Below are 14,959 nucleotides of genomic sequence, written 5' to 3' on the forward strand. Positions count from 1 at the left end.
CACACACACACACACACACACACACACACACACACACACACACACACACATCGTCATCTTCTCCTCCAACCGTTACCCGGGAAAGAAAGCCGGGCAGGAAGAAGGAGAGAACATCAGAAGCGCACAGGTGGAGCGACTTTTTAACGTTACCAACTTCTGGAAATAAAGCTGAAGGAGAACAATGTGGGGACAGTAGGACTGCTGGAGCATTTTATTTTTTGCTTTTTTTGTTTTTTCCCCCCCTTGTTCAGAGTATGTTTTTTATTGTTGCTTCCTGGTCCGTTCGGTCCTCGCGCGACCCCCAAGCAACACCTGGAATGGAAAAAATTGATCAGGCTGGTCGGGACTGTTGTAAAAACTCCCCCAAAAGAATGAAGTAACCGCTATGGAGCCGGACAATGCCCCGTACTCCACACTGAAGACGGCTGGAGTCGGGGGGTGAGTCGATACAGTTTGGCAGCCGGTTTTCTGAGATTTCTTCGTACAGTCTTTCGTTTATGGGTCACCGGGTTCCTGCGTTTAAACGCGTGCGTCGCGCGCCTTTGACATATTTGTGCTACGTTCCCGTTAGCATGAGTGTTACATGCTAATTTAGCAAGACATTGTAGCATTTGCAAGGCTGTATTCAGAGGAGAAAGACATATCTGAAGTTCATATTTGAAAGAAAGCCTGTCCTTGACAGGTGGTATAATTGAACAGCTTGCAGGAGAGCTTATGGGAACAATTTTCTCTGCACTTTTGAAAAGTAGTTCAGCATAGACAGAATGTAGTCGGCTGAACTGCTATTGGAGTTGTGTCTTTGCAGCTTGTATCACAATGGGCTGCCAAATGATCTGGGATTCATTTGAACAAGATGTATGGGAGGAGGAGACAGTGATCACCTCCTTCTCCTCCCCCTTTACCCCCCTCCCCTCCCCGCTGTGCATCCCACAGCCACATAGGGAATTAAGAAAATCTCATAGATCTGCAGGAAATGTGAGTAACATGTTCTCAAAATGCACACCCAGCTGTTTCCCCACTTGTGTGTTACTTAATGTCAGAGAGAGAGAGCATTAGAGTGGAGTAGAGAGGTTTTTAGAAGCTCCCACCAGCAGTCAGTGGGTCAGTGGTTAAGCAGCGGTTTTCTGCAGCCCACTGGGAAACCACAAATATAAAAGACTTCCTGTGACTGCTTTCATTATATAGCGCTGGTCACTGTTCATGGTTTCTTTCAAGCTCGCCTTTGATCAGCAGGCCTGCGACTTCATTTACGGCACATTAACAAAACTCAGGAAACCTTGCATTATCTAAACGCGAAGAGTCAACGTTCGGGTCGTTTGGAGATTACAGACTGTAGAGACCTCGCGTCACAAAATAAAGTCACAGTTTTCACCACGCTTGTTAAAAAGGAGCAGAGAGAGGACTCACCTGGCTTTGCTGAACACCAGTGCAACTTGTCCGACAGCAGCAGAACACAAAGTTTCATGAGTTGAATCAGATGTTCAGACCTGTTGAAGCGCGTACATCTGCTACTGATCTCCTGCAGCAGGTCTGATCACTGCGGTAGGTCGATTTTCAGAAGTTTCCCCACTTACAATGTTAATCAGACCCATAAACATAGATTTACCTACTGTTCTTTGAAAAATAGCGGAGAAATTGGAACGCAGCAAAAGGAATCATCAATAAAGGGCCCTTTCAAGTGCTGGATTGTTGTACCACATTTTCAGGGGTTTAACTTTATGAATTACTGGCTAATAACTATATTTTCTTCTGTCAGTGTCTTTTTCTTTAGGAGAGTTCTGATTCTTTGGACTGTACTTTGTTGTACCTGCTCTCTAAGGCTGACACAAGCGCAAGGTAAGCAATTTTTAAGACAAGGATGGTGCCTGCTTGCTTTTCTTCCCTTACATTCATCCCTGTCTCACTAGAAATTTCAAGTCCGCCTTCCAAAGACAAGGAGCAAGTCGAACAGAACTTTGTTATTTCAAGCATTTCACAGCAAAGTCTATTTTCTGAGGATGTTTCTCTAGATGTTATACTTTCTCTTTCTTCTTGAAACACCGTGGTATCTCACATTTGCTTGGTCTTGGGCATTCTTGGTATGAAAAACAAAAGCTAGGTTATAACAACATTTCAGATTTATGCTGACTGGTTTTCCACTTACTAATATGGGGATCTTTTACCCAGACCTCTTTCCAGGTTTCCAGGAGTACATTAATGTTGCAGCCCCTGTTGTCTCAGATGTTTCTGAGGTAACTGTTTCTACAGTTTCTTTCTATAAAAATAAAGAATACATTCATAGACATATGGATGCAAAATCTAAATCCAAGGCTCTTATTTATAAAACACAGGCTCCAGATTAGAAGTTTCCATGCACAAAAGCTACAAAAAAAAATGACATGTGCTCCCACAAACGAAAAGTCCAACTTATAAAATCATGCTCAAGCACAGACGTTTCAAATTTCCTTTAATACTTCTAAAAAAAAACAAAAAAAACAAACTTGGACGCATGTGCATGGACCTGCCTCCTGTTCCGCCACTGAACCATAAATGCTTAAAGGAAAACACCTTTGTAACGTTAGTGTGCGCATATAAACTGCTGAATGACATTCTTTCATGGCAAATGAGTCAACAAAACAGGCTTCTTAAGAAAATACTTACTTTCAAAATTAAAATACAATTAAGGGTTTTTATAAACGGCCATTGTTCTTTACATGTGGTCCTGGAAGTCTCAACATTTGAACGAAAATGATAGGCTAATAGTCATTAGCTGCCTGTGAGCATATGTCAGTCCATATACAGTAAGTAGGTGATGAAGATGTGTGAATGAAAACACTTGCAGCTAATGTTCTGGCTCCAAAGTGCTCTGCGTGCCAACAGCATGTTCATGTCAATGGTAATTTTCATGCACAAATCTCAGCAAGCAGTGCACCTACTCTGAAAGCTACATTAGCTCTCTTCTGTTGGTCTTTGGGCAATATCTGGCTTATGTTATAGAATGGACTTATTGATTGATGCCAGATTTAAGTTCTGTCATATGCCATGTGCTTTTTTATTGTAGAGCAAGCTCTGCAACAGATTAAACCCTCTGAGACAATATTGGATCCATCTACCATCTGGGCTGTGAGGTTCACGTCTCTAAAGTGCCCAGGGGTCTCTGTTCCCGGGGTGTTACCATCACCAAACAAAGCTAATGTCAGGTGGAAGGCACTGTTCGCGGTTGCCTGTGGTGCAAACCTTGCGGTTTATTTTCAGTGCAGCTCTGTTCACTTCCACTCAGAAATGGTTGGTATTGTTTCCGGATTGGAACCATGTGAGTAATGGTTAAATACACATCGGCAAGTGTGACCTTCGCACAATTGTTTTCGTGTGTTATTTGGACATGGATAATGTCAAACAGAAGGAAGCATCTGGGCTAATAGTGCCCTCATTTCATCCACATCTCTCTCTGTTTTATATTTCTCTGCTCATAATGCCCTTAATACCCTTGTAATTATTAAATCATGTGGGAGATTCCAGTGAAAATGGTCTTTCTTTGTCAGCTGTTTTTTATGCGTACGGGGGTTTATATTGAGCTGACCACTTGGTGCCTTTCCACCTTTAAATGAAACCATTCTTGTTTATGCTCTGCACCATTTTTGGCATTACTGTCGCTTAAGACAATGTTTAAAATCTGCATGGAGGCTTTTTTTTGTTTTTGACACCACATGCAGTTGGATGATCAGCTCTTTTATTTTTCATTTATTCACAAAAAGCTTTTGTTTGACTTTACCGGAAATGCTTCAGTGTCTAACAAAAGACATCAGAAATACAGTGGGACCATTGCCAGCGTGTAATGTTGATAAAATCAAAACCAGATTTTACCAGATTAGATTTTTACTTCCTTAGAACTGAATACCACAGATTAAAGATAACCTTAATACTGCCATTAACCCTGCTATTCATGGTTCTGAGCTTTCAAAAGTTATTCTATAGTCATTGAGATCTATAGTTTACTGTTGATACAATACTGATTCATTTCCTGCTTAAAAGGACCAATACTCTTTAGAAAGCTGCACTTTCACAGTAAGTCTCATGCATGATGACCTCATGTGTCTGCTGTACATTTGCCCACCTACTGAATCCCTGGATGGATGCTGGGTTTTCAAGCACTTCAATTTTGCCTTTATTTATCGACTGAGGGCAACAAGGTTTGGGGTACGGTGGTTATAATTGACTCACAATAGTATTAGAACTAGGAAACTAATTTTTGCAGCCTCATTTCTGTCTACCGTACTTCATACTGGTCAAACTAAATAATTTGGCAGTGTTCTTGATTGTCTATCTGTAAAATCTATGTATTCTGTGCTATTAAGGTGTTATAATACAGGTTAATAGAACTAAAATAGCTTTGTAAAGGTTTAAAATGTCACTGACTACTCATTTTTGTCTGTCTGTGTAGATGTGGATGTTCTTCAGCAGCTCGGTCTCTTTGGCCGAAGCACTTCAGCACATTTTGGCAGTCGATCCATGCCAAATGGCATCATCCCATCTAAGAGGGGAGTCATCCTCACCCCGAGGGCTCGTGTCCAGGTGCCTGTGCACGCAGTTATTCCTGCCACCTACGCCCCCACCAACCTGTCCCTGGTACTCAGTCTGTCTGTTCATCGCATCAACAGCGCTTTTCTTTTCTCAGTTCTCTCGAAGAAAAAGAAAGTGCAGCTCGGAGTGCAGTTCGCACCCGGGAAAGTTGTGGTGCACGTTGGGCAGAGGAGCCTGGTAAAGTTTGACTATGACGTCCACGATGGACAGTGGCACAATCTGGCCTTGGATGTCCAAGGGCGCCAGGTGCTCCTGTATACTTCCTGTGGAAAGAACAGTGTACATGCAGACTTGCATGTTAAAAAAGAAGAGGCATTTGATGCGAATGGAACTTTTCTGCTGGGCAAAGCGAATCACAGCTCGGTTTCATTCGAAGGAGCTATTTGTCAGTTTGACATTTATCCTTCTGCTAAGGCAGCTCAGAACTATTGTGATTACATTAAAAAACAGTGCAGAGAAGCTGACACGTATCGGCCAGCCTTTCCAGCCCTGCTACCTCTATTTTCCACAGATTCAAACATTACTGTCACTCCGCCAATTAAGGACATTTTCAGAAGCACAAGGAAACCTGCGCTGGGCAGGACTACACTTCCTGTTCCAGATTACAGCTCGCTGATGCTGAAGACAACATCTGCGTATCACACTGTGACCAGTCCAAAACCCGATGCCGTGTCTGTTTCTCCGACGGCTCATCCAGAGCTGGAGAGTCCCTTTATGTTTCCGACCCAGACTTTTACTCCATCATTTTGGATCAACATGACACCTCCAACCCAAAAGCCAGCTTCATTTAAATCTGCCAGACAGAACACAAGGCATGGAGATGCTAATGCGTCTGTCAAAAGCTTGGATTTACCTACTTTCATGAAGCCAAAGCGCCAAAACACAGCTGCTTTCACTCAGGGGTCCTCCGCAAACGCCTACCTTCCCCACGCAGAGCAGATCACTACAATAGATTCAAAGTTGTTCCAGCCAAAAGGGACCAGGACACAGGATGTTGGTCCCACCTCACTTGTTCCAGTCACTCTTGCTGCAACGGACGGATTCCAAACATTTGACCTGGAACCAACGAGGTTCTCACTGCTGACTGGTCCACCTGGTCTTAAAGGAGCACCGGGACCACCGGGACCACCGGTGAGTGTGCGGCAGACCTGTCCCCAGAAACTTGTGCATGTTTTGTCATTCTTAAAGCACTCTTTTCTGTGCTTTGAACCATTTTATTTGTTTCACGGGTTCGGTGCAATGCAACGTTTCAGTTGAATTCCAAATCCTAAATTGGGATTACAAATTTGCGAGACATTAAGTTTCACCTCTTTCACCTCTGTTAGGGATTCCTTAGCAGGATCTCAAAAGAAAATATGAAAAACTTGTACACGGTGCCATGTCAGAGATTATTGTGATTATAAATGGGGGAGCTTTCTTTTTCGCAGGAGTGGTAGAAAATGGTCGGGTTCATAGTTGGGCTGGGCCAGTTAGCGTTTGTGTGATGGAAGGGCCTGGCATTGTGATGATAGATTCCTCTCAAAAAGAATGAGTCTCTTCAGAAAAAAGATACCTTGAAAGTCAAGTCCAAGGCAGGAGCAGATACAGCAGCATCAAATAATACTACTGCGAGTTTTTCAAATGACAAGAGATTTTAAACTCCAAGCCCAGTGAACATTATGTCTCGGCTACTTTTTACAGAGACAGACGGCAGCAAATGTTGCACCAGGACACTCAATTTAAAGGTGTCTGGTAACGTTAGGCTGGTGAAAAATGTGACCCCTCGGTGTCACGCTTTCATCACTCCTAATCAGAGCTGCTAATGATCAGTGCAGCCTCACTGGACACAGTGACAAACATATGTTATTAGTGTTGGCTTTGATATAATAACCCCTCTAAATATGTTGCTAGTGCTTCTGGAGCAATGGCATCAATCTTCATCAGGAAATCCTTAACAAAACAGTTATTGTGGTTTATTAACATAAATGACATCACTGTCATTATATGCCTGGCATCTCCTGACAAAGCATTCCTGCTTGCTAAATGAACTGCAGTAACACAATTTTATTATCTATCCACCACCAGCTTTGAAAGATTTGTATCCTCACACACCTTCTAGATATGTCAGTGCATTTGTTCTGTCACAGCTTCTGTTTTTTACAATTTGGCCTTTTTAGTCCGTAGTCTTTCATTTCTGTAGTCATCTTTTGACTGAATTACATTGAAAATCGCAACATCTTGCTTTTAATATTTAAATGGATCTTCTGTTTGATCTATACAGGAAAGTCTTGCACCATCGGCTCAGCGAGGATTGACGTGACTTTTGTCAAACATGGCCTTGTCAAAGGGTGGCCTGCGTCTGGCACGCTCCCAGCAAGCGCCACATTGCTGTCACTAGAATCCAGCTTATTGAATACAACGAGGCAGATTAGCTGTGGTGGCTATGATACAGCTCCTTTCTATGCTGATAGAAGTAGAGTTAGAGAAAACACACATCTAAAGCAGGTACAGTGTAACCTCTAGTGTAATTAAAAGTACCCATTCCCAAGACCCTTCTCACCATGTTAAACCATAATAAGCTTTTAATGGATTCTGGCAGAAAAATGTAAACAACAGCAACAACAATAATAATAAATTCACCGACAACTATGAGAAAGACTTTACAGTCACATTTACCATGCGCTCATATCAGACACTGTTCTTTTGTTTAGCACAAAGCGATTACCCACTTTTTCCATTATTAAGAGCTCCTCTCTCCGCTGCATTAGCTCATGTTTAATGGTGAGGGCTGTTTTAAATAAAGTTTCCAGCGTTGTCGGTGAAGGTTGCCACAGCTCTGTGTGCCGTTTTCTAACGTTCCAGTAAAAAATCAAAACATATTTCCCAAATCCATTATGACATTTCTTGGAATTGTTTTCATTCAGAGGTCTCAATAAAAAAAAGCTCACTGGATTGTGCAGCGCAAATAAACATCACAGGGGTACAGTTTGAGACTTTGGAAAGTCATCAGCAAGGGAAATTGCAGATTTAAGACATTTTGATGATATGAAATAATTTCATTGATACTACCACTAATCTTTGAATTCAGCCACATCAAGTTAGATAAACTGCAGCCAGTAAAGAGTGGACAGCGTGATGGCACTGTGTTAAAGTTGGTAAAAGGCTTTATAACCATCACTGGGTACACTGTAATCACTTGCATTGCAGACTAAATTCACATGCACAAAGTAACCAGAGTAAGCATGAATCTTGTTGAGACATGTACTTATGCTGATTGTTGACTATTTTGTCATGTCAGTGCCTGATTTTGGTGTTTTCATGTCATATTACCATTTTCTGATGCTCTGGGGAATTATTTTGTGAGAAAAAACAGAATTGGAGAATAAGGCAAACCATCATGATGCCAAATGTCACTGGAGTGCACGGAGTGTATTTCTGAAAATGCTGGTTAACTTAAGAGGGAGAAAAGCCTTTTTATTTTCATCTTTTGCCAGCACATGGACATTTATTGGAAAATGCCCTGGATGCTAATGCACCCACGTTTCCTCTCCACACGCCAAGAGGAGCAATTAAAGCAGCAGAACCTTTTGAGGGGTCCTGCAGGTCCAGTGGTCCTGCCATTGAAAACTGGTGTTTGAGGGGGTCCAGGTTCTCCTGTGATGTTTTGGTGTGGGATATTTCTCATAGTAACATCTTCCTGGATTGTAACAAGATGATTATTAGGTTTTGATTTCCATCCCGAGACATCTGCATAGTGTTACCGAAGCCCCCCCCCCCAGAAGATTTACAGGGAACGGGTCACAGTGGGGAAAAGTGTCACAAAGGGAATGCAGCATAGACTTAACGAGTGGAGGATAAACTGGATTACAGTGCTCTCTATACATGTGACATTGTTATGATACCCCAGTTTCAGCTTGACTCTTAAGCTGCTCTAAGATGCATTTTTTACTTCAGTGTTGTAGCGCCACGGGAAAATAACCAAACAAATTGACCTTCTATTAGGTCTGACCTTTTAGAGCTTTGTTAATTCATGTATGAAATTGACTTAAAGCTAACTGATGTCCCTGATTAATCTGATTGGCTGTGGTTGGATCAGAGCTGACCTCTGTGCCAATACAATGAGTCAGATTTATGTGTTGCTTTTGGACTGAAATCAGATAATGTATGTGTAATAATTGAATTTAATGAATGGGTGCCAATCCTGAGTGGCTTTTACTCTTCAGAATTTGGAACTTACTCTTATTTCTGCCATGCATTTATAAAACTTGCTTCACTCCATCCTTGACTTTTTTATCTTTTACTTTTAGGGTCCTCAAGGGCTCCCCGGGTTGCCAGGAAAGCCAGGAAAGAGAGGCCCGAGGGTAAGTCTTTGTTTTGTAGTCACCTTCTCATTGGTCCTATCTTTTCTGTCTTTTCCATCATCACTTTTGAAGTCAGCCCAATGATACCTTATTGCTGACATGGTGATTACACTCGTTCGCGCTGAAGACCTATGACCACGCGCTCAGTGACATTTTTGGATTATGGAGCATTTAGCCAGGCCTTAGTTTGCTTTGGCTCCAGCCTTGATCAAGCTGTACGTCTCCGCTGCCAAGTTCCCTTTGTTAAGCTGGAAGGCAAACAGCCATAAGCTACAAATCTGCGGGCTGCCAATATACAATTAATTGCGCCTGAAACATAAGGCAACCTGTGTACGTATATGGATTCTAAGAACAATTAGACTTGAATTTCAGTCTTAAACAGCACACAAGAAAAATGCACAGGTCCTCTATGTAAAGGTTGGCAAATACTTCTAGTGTCAGTGTTTTTTCTATTAAGGCGACAACACATGGAGCGATGGTTTGTAATTTTGATTTATTACTAAGACATGAGCGTAATGCTTGCCTATGGCTGCTAACCTCCACTCTGGTCTCAACATTTCCATTTCAAAATAAATGAAATTCAGGAGGGCGAAATTGGTACTTTGAAACACAAGAACAAGTAAAAGTAAATGGAGCTCCTGATTTCCGCTGCTCTTTGGCATCTGTTGAAGCGCCACAAAACAGTATGCATATGAGTTTCCTGCCACAGCCTTCGAGTTTGCATCCTGCGGGCAGGCTGCATGGGAACCCAATCTCTTTAAACGGGGAAGAAAGAAGGCTTTGTCCCCGTCTTATTAAAGACATTTAAGACCGTGTCTGCAGCTCAGAAACTCTATCCAGTAATACTCCAACCTGCAGAGTTCATTCCTTATCAAGCTTTTGAAAACCACCTACAAACCACACAATCAGATAAAAACAACACAAATCAAGTGGGCAGAGGGTGAGTTTCCAGATAAACGCAGGTTTCTTTTGATTTATTTGAAAGAATGCGTCACTGCTACTGCTAATAATCTACTAACACTAAGAAGCACAGTAAAACTGATGCTGCAAGAGGCAGTTTTACAGTGTCTGTTGATGATGTTTTACAAAGTTGATGACAAACTTTTGCGGCTCCTCAAACCTGCCAAGTGTCAGTCGCGAGCAGCTCTGGCTCCTGGGTCAGAAGTGTGCCCGAGACAGTCTGCCTGCGCAGCAGAACAACATCTCCTACATGTGAGAGCATCCTTGCTCCTCCACACTCTCCATGTCTGAATGAACTCACTCAACCATGAAGGCTAGAGCAAAGCTGATCAAAGAGGCTTTTGCATAGTGAAAATAAGATGCCGTTTGCTGTCAGTATGAAGCTGGCTTCCTATGAACTTGAGAATATTTGCATAATTCTTGAGACTACTACACAAACTGAAGACCTTAAAAGACTAGAAAAATCCACCTTTGTTAAAAAACCTAATTAGATTTTTGGATGTTAGAAGTTTTTTTTTACAGCATTTTTTGACTTAAATGTCACTGCTGGTTTTGTTTTCTATCTACTCTGTGTTATGGGTTATACCTCAGGGAAATTCTGTAGCTTAATACAAATAATACTTTGATTTCAAGATAATATGACTAGATGATGTCATGATTCTCTCACATAATAAAACAAAGGACCATGTGAATGTGTTGAGCTAATTCTTTTATCATTACACAAGAATGAAAATGAAAATTCCCACATGCACTGGCTTATTTATTTTTCTTCATATTTTCATTATTTTCAGTTTTTCATTGTCCATCTTGCAATCAATTTTTAGGAAAATTGCCATTTATCGCCATAGCCCAAATTTGATTTATTACAACAGATTCTCCTGAGCTCTGAGCTTCATTTTATCCTGTAACCAGTCTAAACCTTAGGGTACAAATATTTTCAATTACGTAATGGAACATTGAATTAAATACAAAGGTCTAATCAACATACATAACATGTTTTTAAAGTAAAGACAGTGTTTCCTTTTGTAAGGTCCTGTGAAGGTGTTAGTAGGTCTGGTCAAGGTTAATGGCAAATAAAAACAGTAGCACTCCATATTTTTACTCCTGTTAAAGTCAGAATCGGCCCATCGTAAATCTGGTAATGGCTCTGGCATATAGGTGCCATTCATCAGCAGAAGTTGTGCGTATGAGGTTTACGTTTGCATTTTTGCTGTTTTTTTTTCTTTCATTTAGCAGCTCGTGCCCTCTAATTGAGTCTTTGTAAGGAACTAATCAGCCAAAAAGGCGTTCAGTCTTCTCACCCATGCGAACATAAATGACAGAGACTCCTAATTATGCTCATCTCCACTAGGTCGACATCAATGGCTCCTCACCTCTCTTTGCAATGGCAAAATGTCTGATTCTCTTTCCTGAAAATTAAATTTGTAATATGACCTGACTTTTTTTCATCTGTCCACTTCACCCTTTGCACCCTATGCAGGGATAATGACTCCCATACGTCCTAATATTGAGCAAGGGAATGCACTGAATAGAGAAGTAGGAAATCTGCAGATGAGCTTCTGTAAAGTGTCTCCAGATGCCCGTCAGTGAGTGCCTGCAGGGCAAGAGCTCTGGCCAGTTCGAGAGAAGGGAAGCTGACTGTGTGCTTTGATTCTTCCTCATAGAAGAACGTACACACTCTGGGCTAAGAGAACTTTCATCTGAGCCCTGACCTTCGGCATTAGTTTTGAGTTGCAGAGTGTCTGAGCAGCTCACAGAATAATAAAGAATAACCTCCTTTTTTCACAGAAAATCACAGAATCTTTCCACGCCGAACATTTTGGCCCAAGCGAAAATGTGCAGTTGTCTTCACAGACGCCTCAGGAGGTGCTGAGGTTTTGGGTTCATCCTTTCATTCCTTTTCATGCACTTGCCCCTGAAAAAGCTGACCAGCAGTAAACGTCTCAATGTCGGCGCAGACGATGGGACGCACGAGCGTTCTTGAATATGTAAGAACCCAGAAACCAGTTTAAAAGTGAAGGGATGATGAAAATCACATCCATATGCCATAACTAGGATGGGCACACAGACAGGCAGGGGGACGTATGGCTCACAGAGTGCCTCCACATAAACATGGACCTCCTGGTGCCACTGACCTGTTCCATAGGTCAAACATGCAGTGGAACGCAGCTGTGAAGACAGAACTCACAGTAACCCAAACGATCATGGCTCCTAAAATGTCCTCCACCCCAGCAGCTCCTCCTGAGATTTGTGTTTCTGTTTCCAGGGTCTCCCCGGTCCTCACGGAAACCCAGGTTTATCTGGACAAGTTGGAAAGAAGGTATGACATTAACGTTTTTATGTTTCTATGCCAAATACTTGTTTCATGGATTGTTATTTTTATACAGCGCGGTGGCATATTAAAGCAAATACACAAAAACTATTCAAAAATTTGTTGTATTTTTAGATATGTATATTTAGATATGTAAACTACTCAAACTTGTTCACTTTCAGCATTCTCCATGCTGATCTCTCAATGAGACATTTTTTTTTACCTGCTTCAAATAAAGAAAAAAAACAAGACTTGAGAAGCTAACCAAACCTGGTCTGACCTACACAAACAGCAGATGCTGGGCCTGGAGAGTTTTCCTTTAAAAAGGTTCAAAATAAATAAATAAAAGCACAAACTGAAACATGTGTAGGCTAGATGGCTTTTTCTGCTGAAGATGTCACTTCATCTGGGCGTAATTTTAGTGAGTTGGAAGAGGATCACTTGACAAAATACCGTAATGAAAGTATAAAACAGGTATTTGTGAGGATCTTAACCTTTGGAAAAAGCAATAAACTTTTTAACATGAAACAACTTCTAGATAATATTGCTGCATCATAGTGTCTGTGCTGTGGAAATCATTAAAAAGAAAACTTGTGATGAGGGGGCACGGACAGATTAGTTTGATTTTATTCTATTTTTTCAACCGTTTATGTTCATCAAAATCATTTTATATAAAGCAGATGGAGCTGTGGCACAAACCCACGGTTTCTGTGTGTGTCGAAACCCCTGCAGATATCTGATAACTACAGGAAAACATTGATTTGGACCTCTGACATTATTATTTATTGATGCAAGGTGATTTGCCATCATGATTGGATGCTGTCCCAGAAAGCCCTGATTCCCACTGCCTGAAAAGGCAGAAAAATGTATGTGATCACTCCCCGTTACCTCTCTCCTGTTTGGTGTAAACCAAGTCGGAGGGAAGCAGAAATGGACTGCATGTTTGTATAAATACAAAAGGAAGACTAGTATGAACTCATTACTCTCTTTCTTAAACAAGAAGCAGACTCCTCCGTGTGCTTGTTAGAAGGCTGTGCTGATGGTGGATTACTATTTCCATATGTTTCTTGTCACCTAGGGACAAAAAGGAAACCCTGGACTGTCCCCAGGACAAGCCCCCAAAGGACAGAAAGTATTGTAGAACTACTTGTTTAGCAACAGCATTTATTATATTACTTTATTTACTCATCCAAGTTTTATTTATTTTTGTAGGGAGAACCTGGTGTTGTGGGTCCAGCGGGACTACCTGGCCATATTGGACAAAAGGTAGAACACCGCCTTCTGTAATGAGACATTTTCTTCCTTTTACAGTAAGAATAAAGAATCAAGGTTCGACAATAAGTAAATGTATGAAAGGCAATGAAAATGTGCAGGAAACTATCATCCTCTGGTGCATTTGGATGCACATTTGAGGGGAGAATCTGTGTGAAATTGCATGTTTACACGGTCCAGTCAAACATGGGTGTTTGAGCGTTGTGAGGCATCCCACATAATGGAGGTATAAGACATCAGCACATCTGTGTTGTGGCTCTCCTGCAGCTTGAAACATCAGAGTTTGGAATAGCTGGGCTGTTACGTCACCGGCCTCTTAAATGAGGAAGGCAGTTGGGAAGATCTGCAGTTTACTGAGTGAAGCAGTTTGTCATGCTTCCCCTGAATACATGTTATGTCATTGACTCCCCAGAGAACAGTTTGTCTGAAAAGTAGGACAAGTTATGCAGAGTTCTTTTTCACTATCTGGCCCCGCCAAGTATTTTTAGTCTGTGTTATTTATCTTCTGTCCATGCAGCTGAGGGTTAGCAGTGTTTCTTTTTCATAGCCTGTTACAGTTCACACTTGGCTTTTCCTCAAAATCTGTTATCCCGCTAGCGGTGCTGTAATTACACACTTCAACTAGGCCAGAGCTTGGTGGATTTCTCCCAATACTGTCTTGTGATAAGACGCTGCTTTCGTTTTAGTGTAAAAAACTATTTCATCATGTGCCATGCCTGTGTTTTAGATATTGTTTCATAAAACCCAGTACGCTCGCTTCGACTACACGTGAAGCTCTCTCTTTAACGCTAAGCCTTTTTCGCTCCGGCTGAACCACTTTAGAGTGAATTATATCAGAGGTTAACGTGCACACCTGGCAGTACAAGAACATTTGCAAGCCTTTCAGCAGCACTGACAGGCTTTACAAGAGTTGTCATTAGGCTCCAAATTTGCCGTTTCAATTTTGACGTGGGAAAAGAATTTAGAGAAGCTCAACTTGGGTAACATGACCGTAAATCTGCCGCATACTTTGGACACAGGGTCATATGTACATAATAGTCAGGAAAATCTTTCTTAATGTGTCAGTTAACAGGCTTTACTCTGCTTCTGAGGAATGTTAAATGCTCCTGTAATCCCCACCATTGGTCCCCGAGGTTAAATGTTTGCTCTCTGTATGTTGAGATTTCTGATTCCGATAAACATCAGGCGTCCCAGATTTTTCCACAACAGCTGTGCAGTTATCAGTGAGGGGAAACTTTGAGGATACACAGGAAACTCACTCACATCGATACTCGTCTATCATCCCAACAAGGATTTAAAAGAAGTTTATTTGAATAAACTCAGAAGGCAGATGTTTTTAATCAAAGAGCGGTTTGCATATGAACCACTGCCCCGTTACCTGACCATCTGAAGGTTGCTGCAACATCTGTTAAGATAAACAAAGCCATAACAGCTTGTGGGAAAAATCCTCAGACATGTCTTTTTTTGATTATACTCTGCCATTTATCATCACATTTGTCCATTTGCGTTCCCGGGT

At 41.6% G+C, this 14,959-nt stretch overlaps 1 protein-coding gene across 2 annotated transcripts in view; it reads left to right on the forward strand.

Annotated features, from left to right (window-relative positions):
* The window catches only part of col27a1b (collagen, type XXVII, alpha 1b), a 42,672-nt gene continuing 27,713 nt past the window's right edge, over positions 1 to 14,959 (forward strand). For both annotated transcript variants that reach the window (XM_029829742.1, XM_029829743.1), the window contains exons 1-7: positions 1 to 438; positions 1,757 to 1,836; positions 4,421 to 5,691; positions 8,847 to 8,900; positions 12,127 to 12,180; positions 13,250 to 13,303; positions 13,384 to 13,437. In XM_029829742.1, the coding sequence (XP_029685602.1) occupies positions 386 to 438; positions 1,757 to 1,836; positions 4,421 to 5,691; positions 8,847 to 8,900; positions 12,127 to 12,180; positions 13,250 to 13,303; positions 13,384 to 13,437 (1,620 nt within the window). In that variant the 5' untranslated portion in view covers positions 1 to 385. The remainder of the gene's footprint in view (positions 439 to 1,756; positions 1,837 to 4,420; positions 5,692 to 8,846; positions 8,901 to 12,126; positions 12,181 to 13,249; positions 13,304 to 13,383; positions 13,438 to 14,959) is intronic.

The sequence above is a fragment of the Takifugu rubripes genome, chromosome 21 (genome assembly GCF_901000725.2).
Source record: "Takifugu rubripes chromosome 21, fTakRub1.2, whole genome shotgun sequence".
NCBI lineage: Eukaryota > Metazoa > Chordata > Actinopteri > Tetraodontiformes > Tetraodontidae > Takifugu > Takifugu rubripes.